This window comes from Phyllobates terribilis, unplaced genomic scaffold (assembly GCF_046119375.1).
Source record: "Phyllobates terribilis strain yellow unplaced genomic scaffold, ASM4611937v1 Scaffold_2__4_contigs__length_985480577, whole genome shotgun sequence".
Lineage (NCBI taxonomy): Eukaryota > Metazoa > Chordata > Amphibia > Anura > Dendrobatidae > Phyllobates > Phyllobates terribilis.
In genome coordinates this window covers 872,033,138-872,057,881 of record NW_027362762.1, presented here as the reverse complement: position 1 = coordinate 872,057,881, position 24,744 = coordinate 872,033,138, and the positions used below count along the sequence as shown (strand labels likewise).

Below are 24,744 nucleotides of genomic sequence, written 5' to 3'. Positions count from 1 at the left end.
CTCTTGGCATTCTCTTGATGAGCTTCAAGAGGTAGTCACTGGAAATGGTTTTCACTTCACAGGTGTGCCCTGTCAGGTTTAACAAGTGGGATTTCTTGCCTTATAAATGGGGTTGGGACCATCAGTTGTGTTGTGCAGAAGTCTGGTGGATACATAGCTGATAGTTCTACTTTGAAGAACCTAGAATATAAGCCATATTTTCAGGTGTTTCACACTTTTTTGTTAAGTATATAATTCCACATGTGTAATTCATAGTTTTGATGCCTTCAGTGTGAATATACAATTTTCATAGTCAGGAAAATACATAAAAATATATATGCATATATACAGTACAGACCAAAAGTTTGGACACACCTTCTCATTTAAAGATTTTTCTGTATTTTCCTGACTATGAAAATTGTAGACCAGTGGAAATCTGTGCTTTGGTCTGATGAGTCCAAATTTGAGATCTTTGGTTCCAACCACCGTGTCTTTGTGCGATGCAGAAAAGGTGAACGGGTGGACTCTACATGCCTGGTTCCCACCGTGAAGCATGGAGGAGGAGGTGTGATGGTGTGGGGGTGCTTTGCTTGTAACACTGTTGGGGATTTATTCAAAATTGAAGGCATACTGAACCAGCATGGCTACCACAGCATCTTGCAGCGGCATGCTATTCCATCCGGTTTGCGTTTAGTTGGACCATCATTTATTTTTCAACAGGACAATGACCCCAAACACACCTCCAGGCTGTGTAAGGGCTATTTGACCAAGAAGGAGAGTGATGGGATGCTACGCCAAATGACCTGGCCTCCACAGTCACCAGACCTGACCCCAATCGAGGTGGTTTGGGGTGAGCTGGACCGCAGAGTGAAGGCAAAAGGGCCAACAAGTACTAAGCATCTCTGGGAACTCCTTCAAGATTGTTGGAAGACCATTTCCGGTGACTACCTCTTGAAGCTCATCAAGAGAATGCCAAAAGTGTGCAAAGCAGTCATCAAAGCAAAAGGTGGCTACTTTGAAGAACCTAGAATATAAGACATATTTTCAGTTGTTTCACACTTTTTTGTTAAGTATATAATTCCACATGTGTTAATTCATAGTTTTGATGCCTTCAGTGTGAATGTACAATTTTCATAGTCATGAAAATACAGAAAAATCTTTAAATGAGAAGGTGTGTCCAAACTTTTGGTCTGTACTGTACTGTATATACACAATCTTTTAATATTTATTTCCCCTCTATACTGTACAGTACTGCTATAAGTAGAGCTCAGCTATCTCTGACCGTCCCCTAGACAATGTACAGAGTGGATGTGGGCAGGCTTGGACTGGCCCACAGGATAACATGGGAATCCTTCTGTGGACCACCACCCTCTTATATGAGCAGTACAATATACTTGAATCACTATGTACAGACAAAGGCAGCATCTTATTCATCTAACAATCTACCCAGTTCATTGTAATATAAATTTGTAATTGAGGATAATGTCACATTCTCATGTAGCTGAAAAGTGGGGCCCTGTAGTTGGTTACTGGTGGGCCCTACGCACCCCAATCCAACACTGGTCGTGGGTAAGACCGACCTCCACTCTCTTCAGATAGGCTCTGCAGAGCCCCGATCTTGGGATTCTCAATGACAACAAGTTACCCTATAACTTATAAATTTAGCTCAAACCCTTTCACATTAGAGAAATTTGTTCTGAACCTGCTAGTTTCAGCTGGTGCATTCAACTATTTCATGTATAAGGGGGCTCCCATTTTTTTCCCTGAAATCAAGCATGTTTAATTTATACATACTAAGGAGAATCAGAGTCTATTTTGCTACAAAGTTATTTGAATTTTATTTAGAATAAAGAATGACATAAAACAAAAAAATCTAAAATAAACATAGATAATTCATACAGAATGTATTGGGTACATGAAACTTTCAATGATTAGATTTCTGGGTTTGTTGGTCGAGGATTTGGACCAGGATACAATTAAATTAATGTGAGTCTAAAATACCAATAAATGTCTCAATTACAAAAATATAGCGATAAGGGACATAGTAATATATTTAGTCATAAATCAGAAACCCATATATTGCTGTCTGGATGAACAACATATAATTGTAATGTAAAGGGTTACCAGTTGTAAATGTCCTATATGTCAGAGCTTATATACAAAGTATGTTAGACATAAGTAAGTTTAGAAGGAGTATTTACCCATTATATATCCTGTCCGCACCTCGACCGCACTCCCCCAACGCGCGTTTCACGTTAATGTCTCTTCCTCAGGGGACGCGTTTATTTCCCTTTTGTTCTCAAGGGAAATAAACTGCTGCCAGGGGTGTCTAGCATCATCTTCCCGCCATCTTCCCCACTGATAAGGCCTGCATGCTTGGCCAAGCCTAGCATTCATGTGCATGGAGAGGTCGGTAGAAATAGCTGTGAGCTGACAGCTATTCCAGGTAAGGTGCCATGCTGCAGCGACCACATGCTGCCAAAACCTTTCTCACATGTGGTTGCAAATGACTGTATTTTCTTGCTTTATTTTTGCAGGTCAAACTGAGTTATTAGCTACAATGTTGTGCGGCCGTTGGGCACCACTTGTGGGTTTGGTATCTGTCATATCCATTTGTTAATTTATTGCAGTCACCATGTTGACCTACAATATTGTAAATAGTGGAGACACGTTATCACAGGGGTGTACATAGCATTGGTGTAAAAAGTTAGGGGGTCACTTCTACCTCCAAAGCAGGTGGAATTGTGCATTATGAGGAGCTATTGGGCCCATATATTGTTCTTGCACAGAGGCCTCTTCTGTCTGTGTCCGCCAGCGTGTTACCATTTCCCATACTATCTGATTTTAGCTCCACTGACGTCTGATCACGTTGCTGCGCTATCAGCATATTATAACGTCGAGCAGCACTTGGGCCATGTGGTTTTGCTCACGTCAAGCTGCTAATTTCTATCATCTGTCTAAATCCTCGTTTCTTCTAGGGATGTTAGCAGAGCAGTTTGTCCCAGACGGGCCTCATCTCAGATTGTACAACCAAGAGGAGAAGCAGTGGAGCCATCTAATGAACTGGCAGCACTCCACCATGTACTTCTTCTACGGCATCTCAGGCGTGGTAGACATCATCACACACACCACCAAAGCTGTTCCTGTAGCTATGGACAGACTGATGCTTGCCATCGCCGTCTTCGTGGAAGGTATTTATCACTATGATATTGCTGCGATACCTTTCATCATATTCTGTATGTTCTAATGGTGACAAATTGTTTTCACTTCTTGTTTCAGGATTCCTGTTTTATTACCATGTTCACGGCAGGCAGGAGCTCGATATGCACATTCACGTGCTCCTTTTATTTGCAATTTTCGGGGGAGCGTTGTGCATCTTTCTGGAGGTCTTTTTCCGGGGTAACATTATACTTGAATTGTTCAGGTCAAGCTTATGTATCTTACAAGGCAGCTGGTTCTGGCAGGTAGGTGAAGATCCTGAAGTTTTGATTCTTGCCTCTTATCTGAAAACATTTGCAACATTATTCTAATTTGTGCCGCTCTCCAAAGAATGGGTAGGGTGAGCAGGAGGCGGCATGGCCAGTGGTCTGGCATATTTCATATAATTTATGCCTGAAATTAGATAACGGAAATCTATAACCAGCTTAGTTTGTGTTGCACGCACCACCCAAAACTTATTTGGTGGCTTGCAACTTTAAAAAAAAAGTGTCTCTTCTTACGCCAGATGACTTTTGTTTTTGTCTGGCAAACGAAATGGCAATCTTAATAAGCGCCCCAACTGTGTCTCAGTATACATCCAACTGCTCCATCTATATGGAGACTTTTCCGATAAGCAGCTGCTCATACAGACTGGTTCTCCATTCTGGGTCATAGGGATAGGTCCCGGGCAGGGTACGTGTCTTTGACAGTCATATTGTCTAAAAGGGGCAACTTCTTGCCCACCGTCTAAACCAGAGATGCAAAACTTTTTGTGGTCCAAGGGCCACATTGTCATACTAAACCAATCCCAAGAGCCACAAACATTTTTAAAGAGGTACTTGCATGAATACATCACCAGAATCACCATCAGTACATTAATACATCACCAGAACCAAGTTTTGAGTTTTTAAAGAGGATTTGGAGGGTTCCTGCTCCAAAAAAATCATTATGAATGGGCACTAACTTAAACTGAGTTTTTGAAGCAGAAACTCACCAAATCCTTCTCATAATCTCAAATCTTTTGAGGATTTTTTAGTTTTAACAGCCATGAAGCATGTGTACAATATCAGAACCACTGTCAGTACATGAGTGCAGAGCCAGAACCACCATCAGTACATGAATGCAGCACCAGAACCACTGTCAGTACATGAATGCAACATTAGAACCACCACTATAAGCCTAATGTGGCAGCACAGGAAGCAAGTCAGGTGAACAGGCTGGATGTTCAGGGCTGACAAACCTATATGGGCCACATATCCTATGACTGGGTTGTTTTATGCCACTATCTAAGTAATTAGTTGGGGTGATTTGCACCACATTTATTAAGAGGCATGTGCCCTTTACTAAACCTTATGCAAATCATATCGACTATCTTCTGTACTTAGACTGGCATAAGAGCAAGCGAAACCTGTGTATTTTTTTGGCTTATGGTTGCTATTGACAGGCTTAAAAAGACTGGAGTTGTTAAGCAACATATCCCTAGTAACCAGACTTACTACTGAGCTGTATACAGATACCCTATGAAAGTTCATATAGGTATACTGGAGTAAATAATACTAGAAAGCCGACAAATATACTCCCAACAAGTTATTCCTTTATTGAAAATACAAATAATCACAACAAGCAAGTAAAAACAATTAAAAAAGAGTTGAACTGCCGAGAAGACAGGTAAGTATAAATGTTAGGTCAGTCCAGAGAAATGCTGATCACAATAATCATAAGAAGCACAACTGATCTTGTGAAGAAAAAATGCATGCAATATAAATCACGTATAAGTATTTCACAGGGGAAAAAAGGTATAACATCCCCACCTAGTGGTCAAATAGATATATGCATAACAGTATTAGAAAAAGGTAATGCTGAGAAAAAGCAGCTCATCCGTCACAAATCAATGTCTCATTGAGGGACTCCACAGATGAGTGTAGTATGTCAGATGATAAATATAAAAGAATAATAAAGTGCAAGTGCTTACTTCTAATTCAGTGGAGTACAGTACCCCAGGTGGGGGGTAAGTATAGTGGTGGAGCTGGATGTAATAAAGTGCAAATGCTTATTTCTAAATGGAGTAATATACAGAACACAAGAATGGATATAATGTTAGATATAAGACAACTCTCTCTTTTACGCGTGTTTTGCGGAATGCTTCATCAGGAAGGATACCCTTTCTGATGAAGCATTCCGCGAAACGCGCGTAAAAAAGTTCATAATTGGTAACCATGAAATGTCTATTTTTTCCTTTGAAATGTATTTATGAGTAATCTTGCAATCTATTTCTTTTTTGACTCAATGCTCATGTGTTCGAATGCTGCCTTGTTATATTGAGCTTTTGCACTTTATATCTTTTGATGCATAGGCATTCATCAGAACCCATGAACGTGTGGTCACTTATGCAAATCTGAGAGTTGTCATCCAGCTCTACCACTATACTTAACCCCAGCCCTACCACCCCCTCCACATCTGGGGTACTATACTCCACTGAATTAGAAGTAAGCACATGCACTTTATTATTTTATTTACATGTATTATCTGATATACTACACTCATCTGTGGAGTCCCTCATTGAGAGATTGATTTGTGACGGATGAGCTGCTTTTTCTCAGCATTACCTTTTTCCAGTACTGTTATGCATATATCTATTTGACCACTAGGTGGGGATGTTATACCCTTTTTTTTCCCCTGTGAAATACTTATACGTGATTTATATTGCATGCATTTTTTTCTCCACATGGGCCTTTAATCAAGATCAATTGTTCTTCTTATGATTATTGTGATCAGCATTTCTCTGGGCGGACATAACCTTTATACTTACCTGTCTTCTCTGCAGTTCTACTTCTTTTTTAATTGTTTTTAATTGTTGGTTGTGATTATTTGTATTTTCAACAAAAGAATAACTTGTCTAAGTATGGGAGTATATTTGCGGCCTTCTGAGCTGTATACAGGAATGACACTAGTAGTGGTGGAAAGCAAGTTGTGTCGCTGCTCACCTCAAGCTATGTGATTAGTTAGAAGTTTCTAAAATACATTTAGGTGGAGAATTTCTTTAAACTGCTCAGATATGCAGCTGTTTAGAGAAAAGCAAACCTAGTTATAAAGATACTGGATAGTGCAGTTTATGTCTACTTTTTTTTTCTTTTTTGGGGAGGGGGTCTCTTCTGCAGCCTATAGCTGCAGGGGGTCTCTTCTGCAGAGGGGGTCTCTTCTGCAGCCTATAGCTGCAGGGGGTCTCTTCTGCAGAGGGGGTCTCTTCTGCAGCCTATAGCTGCAGGTGAGGAGCTGCACATGGTAACATTTATTTCAGGTGACTTGCATGAAGCTTTTTGTTCCTGCATTCACGTCAGCTACTAGAGAACACGCAGCCGCTGCATGGGCTTGAAATTGTGGTACCCCCTTCAAAGTGCAGGAAGAAACTCCTGTCTGACTGCACAACTTCTGAACTTCTGCAGCCCGACGTTCAGCATCAATAGTATTTAGATGCCTTTTTTCAGATTGCTGAAAATCTTGCTTTATTAGTTTTTGTTGCGTTGGTATCCTGCAGCAAATGTATAAATGAATGTACAAGAATTAAAATAATTATTACGTTATTCTATTATTTCCATGCTGTAGACATATCTGTTATTGTAGAGCTCTACTGCCCTCATGTGGTCACAGTTGTATTTGCAGTAACTATTGTGTAAATTGCCTCTTTGGAGAAAAAGAGGACTTGTACTCTATAGCGCCACCTATTGAAAGTAGTAACTATTGTAATGCTAGAAGAGTGTGCAGCTGAAGGCTACAGTCACACCTTGTGTATCTGGCGAGGATTCTCCGAGGGGAATCGCATGCAGAAAATCCGCAAATAATACAGGAGCAGCAAAGTAAATTGAGATCTCATCGAATCTTTTTTAAAGAAATAAATGTATGTATTAAATCAATAATAAATACATTTATTAAATGTGTGGAAATTGACCTGCGGTGTAAATTTTGAAACCTGCAGCATGTAAATTATTTGTGCAGTTTTGTGAGAAAATATTAAGATATTAAGTATAATCTGTGTTTTATTCTTTTAAAATTTCCGCTATATCTGGGATTTGGGGTCCAGTGGGTGGTCCTATCAGTGACTGACAGCTTTCTTTGTATAAGTGTGCATAGAGAGACAGCTGTCAGTCACTGATAGGACCAAAAATCCCAAAAAGTGCAGAGGATTAAATCATTTTTTGAAGAGTTTTTTTTATGTGGATTTTGGAACAGAATTTGCCAATTAAAATAAATCAGTGTGACATATCTACTTTTGTGGCATGTTTTTGGCACTGTTTTTTTTTTGGGGAGGGTTACACATGTTCGATCTCTGTGTTTTTTTTTTACTTCTTTCGTTTACAGAAGTCTATGGACATACACAGATGTATGAATGCAGCCGAATACTGTACGTTTCTTTAGTAGTCCTCTCTCATTTATTAGAACTGTGTGAATAAATGATTATAGTTCTATAAAATAATCGAATGAATCCTTTGCAGATTGCGTTTGTGCTGTTTCCCCCCGGAGGAGGACCTGAGTGGAACCAGAATGATCACAGTAATATCATGTTCATTACAATGTGCTACTGTTGGCACTACGCCCTTGCCCTCTTGATTGTTGGTGTGAATTATGGTGTTATAACGTGGTGAGTATCATTGTGTTACACTCTTTTGTGTATTAAGATGAGGAACATTAGATACAATATATCACAAAAATGGTTATTTTACCCTATTTATGATCGGACGGGAAAGTAAAACATACACCTGCTAAACATATCATTATTATTTTCCCTCCTTCTCATGTTGTAGTCTAAAGTATTCGTAATACATTTTTTCATTTTATTCAAGTCTATGTCTGTGCAAAAAAAAAATTGGATCCTGTACGGTTCAACTGCATAGCTTCCGATTTCTACGAAAAAAATTACCATTATTAACCTAGGAGACTGTATTTGATCTTGTAAGTTTAAAAAATTAAAGGGGTTGTCCACTTCTTGGACAACCCCAGCTCAATCCATATGTTTCCCCCTTTTAAAATAACACCTCTGGAGCCGGCTGAACCTGGGATCACGTAACGTCACGCTAAGCGTGCGGCCACTCACCCTCCTCGCCTTAGGACAAATCGCCTACATCTGGAAGAAGTGCCGCTTTCTCTCTCCCTCCGGACATCTGTGATATGTCAGAAAGCGGGGAGAGTGAAGCAGCCGCTGATTGGCTGCAGGGTTATCGTGACGTCACACTGTTAGGCGTTCGCCGGAGAGACCGCTGGAACGGTGCCGGAAACTCACGGATTGAGAAGGGGTTGTCCGAGTAGTGGACCTCCCCTTTAATGCCATACAGATAAAAATACAGATGAAACATTGTCCTTTTTTTTCTGGATGAAAATTAGAAGATTTTTTTATTATATGGTTGCATGAATATAGCAACAAAAAGTGTGCGGCTGACAGATAAACCCACTTTTTACTTATTAGTTTCTATGTTCCGTGTTCATTTTCTGAACTTACTGCTTTAATAATTAGCTCCTTGCTTGACTCATGGAGAAGTTCCTCCGCGCTCTGTGATGGAAACTAACAGTAGCAGGCAGCTATTACCCAAGGGAGGAGAGTAGATCAATGGTGGAAAAATAGTGCACAGTGCAATTAGTAAAAGTAATTAATAAGGATTGCAGAATTCAGCAGGTGCTTCACCAGGAGTCACAGCCCAATCAGGTGTACAAAAGCCACATCCTTGGGGACGTCATCAGAGGATTTAACGCTCGATGTGAAGTGATCATTAAATTAATAAGGATGAGTTCAGGTTGAGGTAGAATAAGTCTATAACAACCAGATGCCGATATCATCGTGATACAGACACATGAGCTGTATATTCTGCACGGCTACACTGCCGTATAAGTGAGATGCGATTGTGAGTATGTGATTATAAAGCGATTATTTCTGCCAGAGCTTACGTCCTTTACATGGACACACTCGGAAGTTTATTTTTGTAATGAATTTCTCATGAACCCTTGAACTAAAATAATTGCACGGTCGATTTCTCATCCATGTGGACTGTATGTTCTCTCATCTGAGAGAACCGGTCCGATCATGCTAATCACACTCTGACCAGAGTCTAATCACAGTGAAATCGGCTCATCAAGAGAATGCCAAGAGTGTGCAAAGCAGTCATCAAAGCAAAAGATGGCTACTTTGAAGAACCTAGAATATAAGACATATTTTCAGTTGTTTCACACTTTTTTGTTAAGTATATAATTCCACATGTGTTAATTCATAGTTTTGATGCCTTCAGTGTGAATGTACAATTTTCATAGTCATGAAAATACAGAAAAATCTTTAAATGAGAAGGTGTGTCCAAACTTTTGGTCTGTACTGTATATATATATATATATATACCGTATATTCCGGCGTATAAGACGACCTGGTGTATAAGACGACCCCCCTACTTTCCTGTTAAAATATAGAGTTTAGGATATATTCACCGTATAAGACTACCCCTTTTCCAACGCATACCAAACACCGGTAAAAATTAAAAAAAAACAGATTTGAATTTAACATGGTCCTTTTTTAATTTAAATTCTTATGACATGCAGGTATATAGCAGGAAAACTGTCACTCATAAACATATTAAAATAGGGGGGACCCCACGTCATTTTTTGGGGGGGTCCCCCATTCTAATAGCTAGTAAAGGCTAGGTATTCAGCTGGGGGCTGATATTAGTAGCCTGGGAAGCTCCGTGGGTATTACCCCCTTCCCAGACTTCAAACATCTGCCCCAGCCGTCTGCTTAACCTCCGCTAGAGACTATAATGATGGTGGATCCCACGCCAATTTTCTTTTTAAAAAATCCTTTATTTTAACACTAAATGACAATTGAGGGGTTAATAAAGATGCAGTCCCTAAATTATTATTAATTTTGTAATTAATTTTTCCCAAAAATGTTGACGTGGGCTTCGCCATATTTTTGTGTCCAGCCAGGTACAGCAGGCAGGAACGGGCTGCCCCCAACCACCAGCTGCCTATTTGTACCTGGCCGGACACAACAATATAGGGAAGCCCTTTTTTTTTAAATTATTTCATGAAATAATTAAAAAAAAAAAGACGTTGGGCTTCGCCCTATTTTTGTGTCCAGCCAGGTACAACTAGGCAGCTGGGGGCTGGAATCTGCAGCGCAGGGAGGCCCAAGCTTTCTGGGCCCCCCCCCCCCGCTGCAAATTGCAGTCCGCAGCCACCCCGGAAAATGGCGCGTTCATAGAAGCGCCATCTTCTGGCGCTGTACCCAACTCATCCAGGGCCCTGGTGCGGTGGCTCACTGGGTAATAAAGGGGTTAAGGCCAGCTTGGCATTATCAGCTGGCCCTAAGCCCGAAATTCATGGGGTCACGCCAATATTAGACATGACCGCCATGAATTTCTAGTAAAGTAATTAAAAAAAACACAAACACCCAGAATAAAGTCCTTTAATTGAAATAAAGACACAATCCTTTATTGTTCTAAATTAAACCATACTTACCATCACGCCCATTCCAGCTGAAGCCAACGATCTCCTGCAATAAAAGTAAAATAATAAAGCAACCTCATCCTTACCTCTCCATGGTTCCCAGGACCGGTCCAGCTCTGCTACATTCACATGACAGGCTGCACCGCAGCAGAACGCTGCCGTTCAGCTTGCCATGCGGCAGACACTGAGAAGCGTAGGCATGCTTGTGCTCCTCAGTGTCTGACTGTGACGGCATCCAGATGAGCCGAGATCATGTCCAATGAACTCGGCTCACCTCATGCACGTCACTGACAGCGTGGGAAAATTCTCCTGCTCCCCGCATGCGCAGTAGAAGTTTCCCACGCTGTCAGTGACGGACGTCCAGGAGGTGAGCTGAGTTCATTGTCGTCTCATCTTTATGCCGTCACAGCGAGACACTGAGGAGCGCAAGCATGCCTGCGCTTCTCAGTGTCTGCGGGATGACAGGCTGGATGGCAGCGTTCTGCTGTGGTCCAGCCTGTCATCTCGATGTAGCAGAGCTGGAGCTGTCCTGGGAACCATGGAAAGGTAAGGATGAGGTTGCTTTATTATTTTACTTTTATTGCAGGAGATCGTTGGCTTCAGCTGGAATGGGCGTGATGGTAAGTATGGTTTAATTTAGAACAATAAAGAATTGTGTCTTTATTTCAATTAAAGGACTTTATTCTGGGTGTTTGTGTTTTCTTTTAACTTTGACTATGGGGTTAGTAATGGGGGTGTCTTATAGACGCCTCTCCATTACTAACCTGGGCTTGATGTCAGCTGGCATTATAAGCTGACATCAACCCCAACCCTATTACCCCCTGCCACCGCACCAGGGCAGCGTGGAAGAGCGAGGCTAAGTGCCAGAATTGGCGCATCCTATGAATGCGCCATTTCTGGGGCGGCTGACGGCTGGTGTTTCTAGCCTGGGAGGGGGCCAATATTCATGGCTCCCTTCCTGGGCTATTAATATCAGCCCCCAGCTGTCTGCCTAGCCTTTGCTAGCTATTAAATTAGGGGGGACCCCACGTCATTTTTTTGGGGGGTCCCCCATTTTAATAGCTAGTAAAGGCTATGTATTCAGCTGGGGGCTGATATTAGTAGCCTGGGAAGCTCCGTGGGTATTACCCCCTTCCCAGGCTTCAAACATCTGCCCCAGCTGTCTGCTTAACCTCCGCTAGAGACTAAAATTAAGGGGAACCCCACGCCAATTTTTTTTTAAATAAATCCGTTATTTTAACACTAGATGACAAGTACAGTAACCAGCACTGTCACTGTACTTCATATATATGTGACTGACATGTTTCTATCTATCTAATCTATGTGTGATGCTCTATTCTGTCTGTTATAAATTGTCGGGTACCGCTGCTGAATTGCCGGCCGGCTTTTTTAAAGAGACGGTGCATGAAAACACTATTATTTGTTTTAATAAATCCTTTACACTAAATGACAAGTACAGTAAGCAACACTGTCACTGTACTTCATATATATGTGACTGACATGTTTCTATCTATCTAATCTATGTGTGAAGCTCTATTCTTTCTATTCTAAATTGTCGGGTGCCGGCTTATGCCGCTGCTGAATTGCCGGCTTTTCATATATTGTCACAGAAGCGATGCGAACTTCCCTGCTCCGGACACAGCGCAGCGCTTCTGTGACAAGTGAAAGCTGTCAGCACAGAAGCCCTGCGCTGTGTCCGGAGCTGGGAATACGCAGCGATGTGTCAGTTTCAGCACAGAAGCGCTGACTGTCTGGACCTACCGCCGCCGTATTTTAACTCCCTCCACCTTATATTAACTCCGACATGGCAGGGATACGGCCACGGCAGCTTATTAGCACCCCCAGAGTATCCCCGCATGTCAATTTCTGAAAGTTCAAAAGCATTACCGGCGTATAAGACGACCCCAGACTAGACAGAAGATTTTTCAGTCTTCAAAAGTCGTCTTATACGCCGGAATATACGGTATATATATGTATATATATATATATATATATATATGTATATATATATATATATATATATATATATATATACACTGTGTGCAGAATTATTAGGCAAATGAGTATTTTGATCACATGATACTTTTTATACATGTTGTCCTACTCCAAGCTGCATAGGCTTGAGAGCCAACTACCAATTAAGTAAATCTGGTGATGTGCATCTCTGTAATGAGGAGGGGTGTTGACTAATGACATTAACACCCTATATAAGGTGTGCTTAATTATTAGGCAACTTCCTTTCCTTTGGCAAAATGGGTCAGAAGAGATATGTGACGGGCTCTGAAAAGTCCAAAATTGTGAGATGTCTTGCAGAGGGATGCAGCAGTCTTGAAATCTCCAAACTGTTGAAGCGTGATCACCGAACAATCAAGCATTTCATGGCAAATAGCCAACAGGGTCGCAAGAAGCGTGTTGGCCAAAAAAGGCGCAAAACAACTGCCTATGAATTGAGGAAAATCAAGCGTGAAGCTGCCAAGATGCCATTCGCCACCAGTTTTGCCATATTTCAGAGCTGCAGCGTTACTGGAGTATCAAAAAGCACAAGGTGTGCGATACTCAGGGACATGGCCACGGTAAGGAAGGCTGAAAAACGACCACCTTTGAACAAGAAACATAAGATAAAACTTCAAGAATGGTTCAAGAAATATCTTAAGACTGATTTTTCAAAGGTTTTATGAACTGATGAAATGAGAGTGACTCTTGATGGGCCAGATGGATGGGCCAGAGGCTGGATCAATAAAGGGCAGAGAACTCCACTCCGACTCAGACGCCAGCAAGGTGGAGGTGGGGTACTGGTATGGGCTGGTATCATCAAAGATGAACTTGTGGGACCTTTTCGGGTTGAGGATGGAGTGAAGCTCAACTCCCAGACCTACTGCCAGTTTCTGGAAGACAACTTCTTCAAGCAGTGGTACAGGAGGAAGTCGGTATCATTCAAGAAAAACATGATTCTCATGCAGGACAATGCTCCATCACATGCATCCAACTACTCCACAGCGTGGCTGACCAGTAAAGGTCTAAAAGAAGAAAAAATAATGACATGGCCCCCTTGTTCACCTGATCTGAACTCCATAGAGAACCTGTGGTCCATCATAAAATGTGAGATCTACAGGGAGGGAAAACAGTACACCTCTCGGAACAGTGTCTGGGAGGCTGTGGTGACTGCTGCACGCATTGTTGATCGAAAACAGATCAAGCAACTGACAGAATCTATGGATGGAAGGCTGTTGAGTGTCATCATAAAGAAAGGTGGCTATATTGATCACTAATTTTTTTGTTTTTTGTTTTTGCATGTCAGAAATGTTTATTTCTAAATTTTGTGCACTGATATTGGTTTACCTGGTGAAAATAAACAAGTGAGATGGGATTATATTTGGTTTTTATTAAGTTGCCTAATAATTCTGCACAGTAATAGTTACCTGCACAAACAGATATTCTCCTAAGATAGCCAAATCGAAAAAAAAACACTCCAACTTCCAAAAATATTAAGCTTGGATATTTATGAGTCTTTTGGGTTGATTGAGAACATAGTTGTTGATCAATAATAAAAATAATCCTCTAAAATACAACTTGCCTAATAATTCTGCACACAGTGTATATACACTGTTCAAAAAAGGGAACACTCAAATAACACATCCTAGATCTGAATGAATGAAATATTCTCATTGAATACTTTGTTCTGAACAAAGTTGAATGTGCTGACAACAAAGTCACACAAAAATCATCAATGGAAATCAAATTTATTAACCAACGGAGGCCTGGATTTGGAGCCACCCCCAAAATTAAAGTGGAAAAACACACTACAGGCTGATCCAACTTTGATGTAATGTCCTTAAAACAAGTCAGAATGAAGCTCAGTATTGTGTGCGGCCTCCACGTGCCTGTATGACCTCCCTACAATGCCTGGGCATGCTCCTGATGAGGTTGCGGATGGTCTCCTGTGGGATCTCCTCCAGGATGGCACATCAATGCGATCTGTGGCAAGAAGGTTTGCTGTGTCTGTCAGCGTAGTGTCCAGAAGCTGGAGGCGCTACCAGGAGACAGGCCAGTACACCAGGAGATGTGGAAGGGGCTGTAGGAGGGCAACAACCCCGCAGCAGGACCACTACCTCCGCCTTTGTGCAAGGAGGAACAGGAGGAGCACTGCCAGAGCCCTGCAAAATGACCTCCAGCAGGCCACAAATGTGCATATTTCTGAACAAACGGTTAGAAACCGACTCCATGAGGGTGGAATGAGGGCCCGACGTCCACAGATGGGGGTTGTGCTCACAGCCCAACACCGTGCAGGACGCTTGGCATTTGCCACAGAATACCAGGATTGGCAAAGTCGCCACTGGCGCCTTGTGCTCTTCACAGATGAAAGCAGGTTCACACTGAGCACATGTGACAGACGTGACAGAGTCTGGAGATGCCATGGAGAGCAGTCTACAGCCTGCAACATCCTTCAGCATGACCGGTTTGGCAGTGGGTCAGTAATAGTGTGGGGTGGCATTTCTTTGGAGGGCCGCACAGCCCTCCTTGTGCTCGCCAGAGGTAGCCTGACTGCTATCAGGTACCGAAATGAGATCCTCAGACCCCTTGTGAGACCATATGCTGGTGCGGTTGGCCCTAGGTTCCTCCTAATGCAGGACAATGCCAGACCTCATGTGGCTGGAGTGTGTCAGCAGTTCCTGCAAGATGAAGGCATTGAAGCTATGGACTGGCCCGCCCGTTCCCCAGACCTGAATCCAATTGAGCACATCTGGGACATTATGTCTCGCTCCATCCAACAATGTCACTTTGTACCACAGACTGTCCAGGAGTTGGCAGATGCTTTAGTCCAGGTCTGGGAGGAGATCCCACAAGAGACCATCTGCAACCTCATCAGGAGCATGCCCAGGCGTTGTAGGGAGGTCATACAGGCACGTGGAGGCCACACACAATACTGAGCCTCATTTTGACTTGTTTTAAGGACATTACATCAAAGTTGGATCAGCCTGTAGTGTGTTTTTCCACTTTAATTTTGGGGGTGGCTCCAAATCCAGGCCTCCATTGGTTAATAAATTTGATTTCCATTGATGATTTTTTGTGTGATTTTGTTGTCAGCACATTCAACTTTGTACAGAACAAAGTATTCAATGAGAATATTTAATTCATTCAGATCTAGGATGTGCTATTTGAGTGTTCCCTTTTTTTTTGAGCAGTGTATATATATATATATATATATATATATATATATATATATATATATATATATATATATACAGTACAGACCAAAAGTTTGGACACACCTTCTCATTTAAAGATTTTTCTGTATTTTCATGACTATGAAAAATGTACATTCACACTGAAGGCATCAAAACTATGAATTAACACATGTGGAATTATATACTTAGCAAAAAAGTGTGAAACAACTGAAAATATGTCTTATATTCTAGGTTCTTCAAAGTAGCCACCTTTTGCTTTGATGACTGCTTTGCACACTCTTGGCATTCTCTTGATGAGCTTGAAAAGGTAGTCACCGGAACTGGTCTTCCAACAATCTTGAAGGAGTTCCCACAGATGCATAGCACTTGTTGGACCTTTTGCCTTCACTCTGCGGTCCAGCTCACCTCAAACCATCTCGATTGGGTTCAGGTCTGGTGACTGTGGAGGCCAGGTCACCTGGCGTAGCACCCCATCACTCTCCTTCTTTGTCAAATAGCCCTTACACAGCCTGGAGGTGTGTTTGGGGTCATTGTCCTGTTGAAAAATAAATGATGGTCCAACTAAACGCAAACCGGATGGAATAGCATGCAGCTGCAAGATGCTGTGGTAGCCATGCTGGTTCAGTATGCCTTCAATTTTGAATAAATCCCCAACAGTGTCACCAGCAAAGCACCCCTACATGATCACAACTCCTCCATGCTTCACGGTGGGAACCAGGCATGTAGAGTCCATCCGTTCACCTTTTCTGCTTCGCACAAAGACACGGTGGTTGGAACCAAAGATCTCAAATTTGGACTCATCAGACTAAAGCGGATTTCCACTGGTCTAATGTCCATTCCTTGTGTTCTTTAGCCCAAACAAGTCTCTTCTGCTTGTTTCCTGTCCTTAGCAGTGGTTTCCTAGCAGCTATTGTACCATGAAGGCCTGCTGCACAAAGTCTCCTCTTAACAGTTGTTGAAGAGATGTGTCTGCTGCTAGAACTCTGTGTGGCATTGACCTGGTCTCTAATCTGAGCTGCTGTTAACCTGCGATTTCTGAGGCTGGTGAATCGGATAAACTTATCCTCAGAAGCAGAGGTGACTCTTGGTCTTCCTTTCCTGGGGCGGTCCTCATGTGAGACAGTTTCTTTGTAGCTCTTGATAGTTTTTGCAACTGCACTTGGGGACACTTTCAAAGTTTTCCCAATTTTTCGCACTGACTGACCTTCATTTCTTAAAGTAATGATGGCCACTCATTTTTCTTTACTTAGCTGCTTTTTTCTTGCCATAATACAAATTCTAACAGTCTATTCAGTATCCGTATCAGACTATCAGCTGTGTATCCACCAGACTTCTGCACAACACAACTGATGGTCCCAACCCAATTTATAAGGCAAGAAATCCCACTTATAAAACCTGACAGGGCACACCTGTGAAGTGAAAACCATTTCCGGTGACTACCTCTTGAAGCTCATCAAGAGAATGCCAAGAGTGTGCAAATCAGTCATCAAATCAAAAGGTGGCTACTTTGAAGAACCAAGAATATAAGACATATTTTCAGTCGTTTCACAATTTTTTGTTAAGTATATAATTCCACATGTGTTAATTCATAGTTTTGATGCCTTCAGTGTGAATGTACAATTTTCAATGTCATGAAAATACAGAAAAATATTTAAATGAGAAGGTGTGTCCAAACTTTTGGTCTGTACTGTATATATATATATATATATATATATATATATATATATATATAATATATATATATAGTACAATGCCAAAGATTTCACTTCTTACATTACATGAGCAATATCTATAGTAAATTCTACAATAGCTCAGAAACCGGCGAATCCTCACAGCGCACAGTGCAGACCGGTAAGTATAGTCCTCCATACAGTATTATGGGCCCCATATATTGCTCCATGCAGAATACTGGCCCCCATATAATGCTCCATACAGGATACTGGCCCCCATACCCCCATATAACGCTCCATACAGCATACTGGCCCCCATATAATGCACCATGCAGGCTGTGCCCCCCCCCCACATAATGCCCCATGCAGTCTGTCCCCCCCACACATAATGCCCCATATGCAGGCTGTCCACCCCCCCCCACATAATGCCCCATGCAGACTGTCCCCCCCTACATAATGCCCCATGCAGGCTGTCACCCCCCCCACCCCCATATAATGCCCCATGCAGGATGTAATCCCCCTCCCATATAATTCCACAAGCGTCCATACATAAAGAAAAACAAATCAAATACTCACCTCACTTCTCACCTGCTGCCGCTGCTCAGACCGGAATCCTCACCCGTGCCGCCGTCTACCCACTCTGCGCTACCTGTGATGTCACTGCGCCCTCTGACCTGAGACGTCAGAGTCAGAGGACACGAAAGGCACCGGAGCTTGCCCGGGTGCACCAGGCCTGGCTATAGACATACGTCACATTTTGGGATGTGGATACAACTGAATACTATAGAAGAGTATTTACTTTCCAGGTGAAATTAATGCAGAATTAACATGGTGCCCTGAAAGAAACACTGTAAGGGCTCTTTCACATGTCCTGATATTTCCGGTACTAGGGAAACCAGTACCGGATATATCCATGTCCGTGTGCACATGTGTGACAACCGTGTGCCACCCGTTTGCTGCATCAGGAGCACACATACCGGTGCTGTGCTCAGCGAGCGGTGTCCTGTCACTCACTGAGCTCAGCGCAGCTCTAGGGCCCCCTCACTCCAGGAGTCATTCTCCCCGGCTCCTCGGCGTGAGCGGTCAGTTGGATTACAGCGCGGGACATCTCTGGACAGGTGAGTATAAGGCTTTTTTTATTTTATTCTTATTTTTACAGTTGGACACTGCAGGAACAGACTATTACTCTAATCAATGTGCCTGCTGGTGCTGATTGCAGCACCGGCAGGGGGCAATGATGAGTGCTGCGTTCAGCACCCGGCGCTTGGGAACAGCGCTGACTGTACCGCTGATTCCCAAGCACCGGTACTTGTCACACTGATGACACATGGATGTCATCAGTGTCATCAGTGTGAGATGTTTTGTGGCCTATGCTGCGTGTAAAAAAACTGACATGTCAGCGTGTTTTGCCCACGGACAGACGTTCCGTGGAAACACACTGACATGTGCACAGACCCCTTCATTTGAATGGGCCCATGTGTGTCAGTGTCTCAAGTACATGTGAAAGAAGCCTAAGGCTGGAAACAGATCAGCATATTGCATCTGATGCAAGAGCATCGGCTACGATAGGCTAATGACACTCGGCTCCTGCTCTGCTGCGAGTGTGATCCGAGTGTCAGTGCTCTGTGCAAGAGGATCTGAGCATCAGAGAATCACAGCACAGCGCAGGAGGAGACGGGGAAAGTAATTTCTCCATCTCCTCCATGGTCTGACTCGGCGTATATCAGACTACACTGGGCTGACATGCGAGTGCAGTCCGATGTTTCACAAGCACCCATAGACTTTTCTGGGTGCGAGTGAGCCGAGTCACGCTGCCAATCGCAGCATGCTGCAATTTTTCTCTCATGCCGAATTGGCCTGAGAAAATAATCGCTGATCTAAGATGACATATGGAATAACACTGGTGTGAGTGCTATGTGATGTTTTATCACATAACATCCGGCCGTGTTATACGGTAGTGTGACCCCGGCCTAATAATGAGTTCAGCTCTGCTTCACCTTTGGCTATCATGAGGCCAATTTTTTTCATTCATAGAAACACTTCATTAAGGGTATGTGCCCACGATGCAGAAATGAAGCAGAAAATTTCTGCAGCGTTTCTGCATGTTCTTGGCAGTCAAAAACGCTTGTGGATTTTACACGTGTTTTTGACGCATTTTTGCCGCTTTTTTACCTGCGAATTTGACTTGCATTTTTCAAGTGCATTGGGACCTCAAATCCGCCTGCAGAAACGCTCAAATAATGGACATGCTGCAGATTTTTCCGCAAGGAAAATCCGCTGCGGAAAATTCCGCAGCATGGGCACAGAACATGCATATTTTCTTTGGGGATCATGGGGCACGGATTACCAAGCGTTTTACAAGCATTTACGCTGTGGAAAATCCGCATCAAAAACGCTTGAAAAACTCATAGTGTGCACACAGCCTAAGGCTGTGGCTACGCTTAGACTTCCATGCTACATAATGAAAGCATATGTGTTCACACTGGGGCACGCAAGTTGTATGAAATACAGCGGGTTTGATTTCTTGTTACAAAACAACAGCTCCTACTCGCTTTATACCAAGACCAGACATAAGTGTTCTGTAAGTATTAGTGCAGCGAGTCCGGGTCAGCACATTAGAATAATGGTTCTGACGCCTTCTAACTTTATTGGACGTCTGTCTCAGTGCTGTTTCAGTATTGTAAATTAATAGATTTCAGTATCGATGATAATTATATTCTCTTTTATAAACTGTGATCTCTTCACTCTTTCTAGGGTGGTTAATACAAAGCTGAAATCCGCGCAGTCGATGGAGCTGGAATTACTAAAGTCACAGCCCAGAGATCAGGACTCGGAGGATGACTTCTAGTAAATTCTTCTGCTAGCCTTAAGAAGCCTTATGATTGCTTCAGGATATCCGACCATATCCCATGTACTGTAGAACTCTGTGTAAAGTGACCAAAAAGTACTGCCTACCTTTAAAACGCTGCAAGACATGACCTCCCTATTACCCTCATCTATTGGTATATTTCACAATAAGAAGATATTGGTCCCATATTATTGCTTATTTGTCACTGATCTTTAGGGTTGATGCACCCAGATGTATTAAGGATGTTGTGTACAGATCTGTAGGGCTACGTTCCCACGATGAGCTTTTGGTGAGCTTATGATGTTGCAGATTTTCTGCACCCATTATGTTAAATAGTTTACTTGCATTTTTTTAAAAAATAGGCAGCATAAAAAACTCACCAAAAGCTCATTGTGTGAACGTGCTGGTGCATCGGGACCTCTATATGCTTCTGATTTCATAAAATTGCAGATGGAGATTTTTTTCCATATTCTATACATTGCCTCTACCAGAGAATATCACTGTGAATGCCATGATCAGGCTCTAATCACAGGGATCTGCCATTTATATGAGCCCTTAATGCATATCATAATCTCAAATAGACAAAGGGACTTGAGTAATAAGAGTTTTTACATTGTTAATACCATATGCAGAACCCCTGTATTCTCATATGGCCGCACTTATCAACACTGCGTACTTCACTGGATTTATTATATCGTATAGAAGTCCTGAACAGTCCTGAATGCAGTGTGTTACGTATCATCCTGAAATGAACATGGATGTGTGTATTGAGTTTTACCAAAGTCCTATGTTACTCAAGTAAAGTGTATGCCTCCTGACCATTTCAGTCAGGCTTGACTGCTGCCATCCATTAAATCTAAATGTTAAAGGGGTTTACCAGTGTCAGAAATTGCATCCGGGAATGAGTCTCCACCACTGATCCTAATGTCTGTCATTGTCTGCAGCGCCGCTGATGTCTCATCAACAACACTGCAGCCAATAACTGACCTGAGTGGCAGTGCCTGAGTAGATGGCTGAGCTCACGGATTGGCTGCAGTGCAGACAATAAGACATCGGGAGCAGCAGCGGAGTCTCAGCTCTGCATCCGGGGAGTGAGAGTAAAGCTCAGATAGTGTTTTTATTAATTTTCTTTTAAATAAATTGCAGCCAGAAGACAAGGATTTTACGGAACTGGAAAACCCCTTTAACTTGTTTTGAACCCTTGTTCCTGATATGATATGTTTGATATATACTGCTGTACTGCTCTGTAATGTGGAGCCATAGGGATTGTACAAATGCTGTAATATCAGAACATTTCTCGGGGAGGGTTTTAAAAAGGAGGTTCAGGCAAAAGTGAAGTGGTCAGGATTAAGGCAAAACAGGCAAAAAAAACATATAGTATATCTGTAGTACAGTATATATATATAGTATATATATATATATATATATATATATATATATATACATACATACAGTGGTGTGAAAAAGTGTTTGCCCCCTTCCTCATTTCTTATTCTTTTGCATGTTTGTCACTTAAATGTTACAGATCACAAAACAAATTTAAATATTAGACAAAGATAACACAAGTAATCACAAAGTGAAGTTTTTAAATGAAGGTCTTTATTATTAAAGAAAAAAGAAATACGAATCTACAGGGCCCTGTGTGAAAACGTGATTGCCCTCCCCACTCCTTAAAACATAAATTAACTGTGGTTTATCACATCTTTGGGAAGCTGAGTTCAATTTCCCTAGCCCCACACAGTCCTGATTACTGCAATATCTGTTCTCAATCAAGAAATCACTTAAATAGGACCTGCTTGACAAAGTGTAGTAGACCAAAAGATCCTCAAAAGCTAGACATCATGCTGTGATCCAAAGAAATTCAAATGAGAAACAAAGTAATTGAGATCTATCAGTCTGTAAAAGGTTATAAAGCTATTTCTAAAGCTTTGGGAGTCCAGCGAACCACAGTGAGAGCCATTATCCACAAATGGCGAAAACATGGAACAGTGGTGAACCTTCCCAGGAGTAGCCGGCCGATCAAAATTACCCCAAGAGCGCAGTGACAACTCATCCAAGAGGTCACAAAAGACCCACAACAACATCCAAAGAACTGCAGGCCTCACTTGCCTCAGTTAAGGTCAGTGTTCATTACTCCACCATAAAAAAGAGTCTGGGCTAAAATTGCATGCATGGTAGAGTTCCAAGACAAAAACCACTGTTGAGCAAAAATAACATGAAGGCTCGTCTCAGTTTTGGCAGAAAACATCTTGATGATCACCAAGACTTATGGGAGAATACTCTGTGGACTGACGAGACAAAAGTTGAACTTTTTGGAAGGTGTATGTCCTATTACATCTAGCCTGGAAGCAACACAGCATTTCAAAAAAGGAACATCATACCAACAGTAAAACATGGTGGTGGTAGTGTGATGATCTGGGGCTGTTTTACTGCTTCAGGAACTGGAAGGCTTGCTGTGTAAATGAAACCATGAATTCTGCTGTCTACCAAAAAATCCTGAAGGAGAATGTCCTGCCATCTGTTTGTGACCTCAAGTTGAAGCGCACTTGGGTTATGCAGCAGGACAATGATCAAAAACCACAACAGCAAGTCCACCTCTGAATGGCTTAAGAAAAACAAAATTAAGACTTTGGAGTGGCCTAGTCATAGTCCTGACCTTAATGAAATTGAGATGCTGTGGCATGACCTTAAAAAGGTGGTTCATGCTCGGAAACCCTCCAATGTAGCTAAAGCACAACAATTTTACAACATGAATGGGCCAAAATTCCTACAGATCATTGTAATAGACTCATTGCCAGTTATGACAAACACTTGATTGCAGTTGTTGCTGCTAAGGGTAACACAACCAGTTATTAGGTTTAGGGGGCCAGTTACTTTTTCACACAGCGCCCTGTGGATTTGGATTTCTTTTTCCCTTAATAATAGAGACCTTCATTTAAAAACTGAATTTTGTGCTTATTTGTGTTATCTTTGTCTAATATTTAATGATTTGAAACATTTAAGTGTGACAAACATGCAAAAGAATAAGAAATCAGGAAGGGGGAAACACTTTTTCACACCACTGTGTTTTATATATATATATATATATATACAGTACAGACCAAAAGTTTGGATACACCTTCTCATTTAATGATTTTTCTGTATTTTCATGACTTTGAAAATTGTACATTCACACTGAAGGCATCAAAACTATGAATTAACACATGTGGAATTATATACTTAACAAAAAAGTGTGAAACAACTGAAAATATGTCTTATATTCTAGGTTCTTCAAAGTAGCCACCTTTTGCTTTGATGACTGCTTTGCACACTCTTGGCATTCTCTTGATGAGCTTCAAGTGGTAGTCACCGGAAATGGTTTTCACTTCACAGGTGTGCCCTATCAGGTTTAATAAGTGGGATTTCTTGCCTTATAAATGGGGTTGGGACCATCAGTTGTGTTGTGCAGAAGTCAGGTGGATACACAGCTGATAGTCCTACTGAATAGACTGTTAGAATTTGTATTATGGCAAGAAAAAAGCAGCTAAGTAAAGAAAAACGAGTGGCCATCATTACTTTAAGAAATGAAGGTCAGTCAGTGTGAAAATTTGGGAAAACTTTGAAAGTGTCCCCAAGTGCAGTTGCAAAAACCATCAAGTGCTACAAAGAAACTGGCTCACATGAGGACCGCCCCAGGAAAGGAAGACCAAGAGTCACCTCTGCTTCTGAGGATAAGTTTATCCAAGTCACCAGCCTCAGAAATCGCAGGTTAACAGCAGCTCAGATTAGAGACCAGGTCAATGCCACACAGAGTTCTAGCAGCAGACACATCTCTACAACAACTGTTAAGAGGAGACTTTGTGCAGCTGGCCTTCATGGTAAAATAGCTGCTAGGAAACCACTGCTAAGGACAGGCAACAAGCAGAAGAGACTTGTTTGGGCTAAAGAACACAAAGAATGGACATTAGACCAGTGGAAATCTGTGCTTTGGTCTGATGAGTCAAAATTTGAGATCTTTGGTTCCAACCACGTCTTGTGCGACACAGAAAAGGTGAACGGATGGACTCTACATGCCTTGTTCCCACTGTGAAGCATGGAGGAGGAGGTGTGATGGTGTGGGGTGCTTTGCTGGTGACACTGTTAGGGATTTATTCAAAATTGAAGGCATACTGAACCAGCATGGCTACCACAGCATCTTGCAGCGGCATGCTATTCCATCCGGTTTGCGTTTAGTTGGACCATCATTTATTTTTCAACAGGACAATGACCCCAAACACACCTCCAGGCTGTGTAAGGGCTATTTTACCAAGAAGGAGAGTGATGGGATGCTACGCCAGATGATCTGGCCTCCACAGTCACCAGACCTGAACCCAATCAAGATGGTGTGGGTTGAGCTGGACCGCAG

The 24,744-nt window shown here is 42.1% G+C and overlaps 1 protein-coding gene across 1 annotated transcript in view; it reads left to right on the top strand.

The window, feature by feature from the left end:
- Positions 1–21,807, top strand: part of TMEM45A (transmembrane protein 45A) — a 35,610-nt gene extending 13,803 nt beyond the window's left edge. The window contains exons 3-6 of the mRNA XM_073668087.1: positions 2,958–3,170; positions 3,259–3,443; positions 7,668–7,813; positions 20,267–21,807. Of these exons, the coding sequence (XP_073524188.1) occupies positions 2,958–3,170; positions 3,259–3,443; positions 7,668–7,813; positions 20,267–20,360 (638 nt within the window). The 3' untranslated portion in view covers positions 20,361–21,807. The remainder of the gene's footprint in view (positions 1–2,957; positions 3,171–3,258; positions 3,444–7,667; positions 7,814–20,266) is intronic.
- Positions 21,808–24,744: the final 2,937 nt, after the last annotated feature.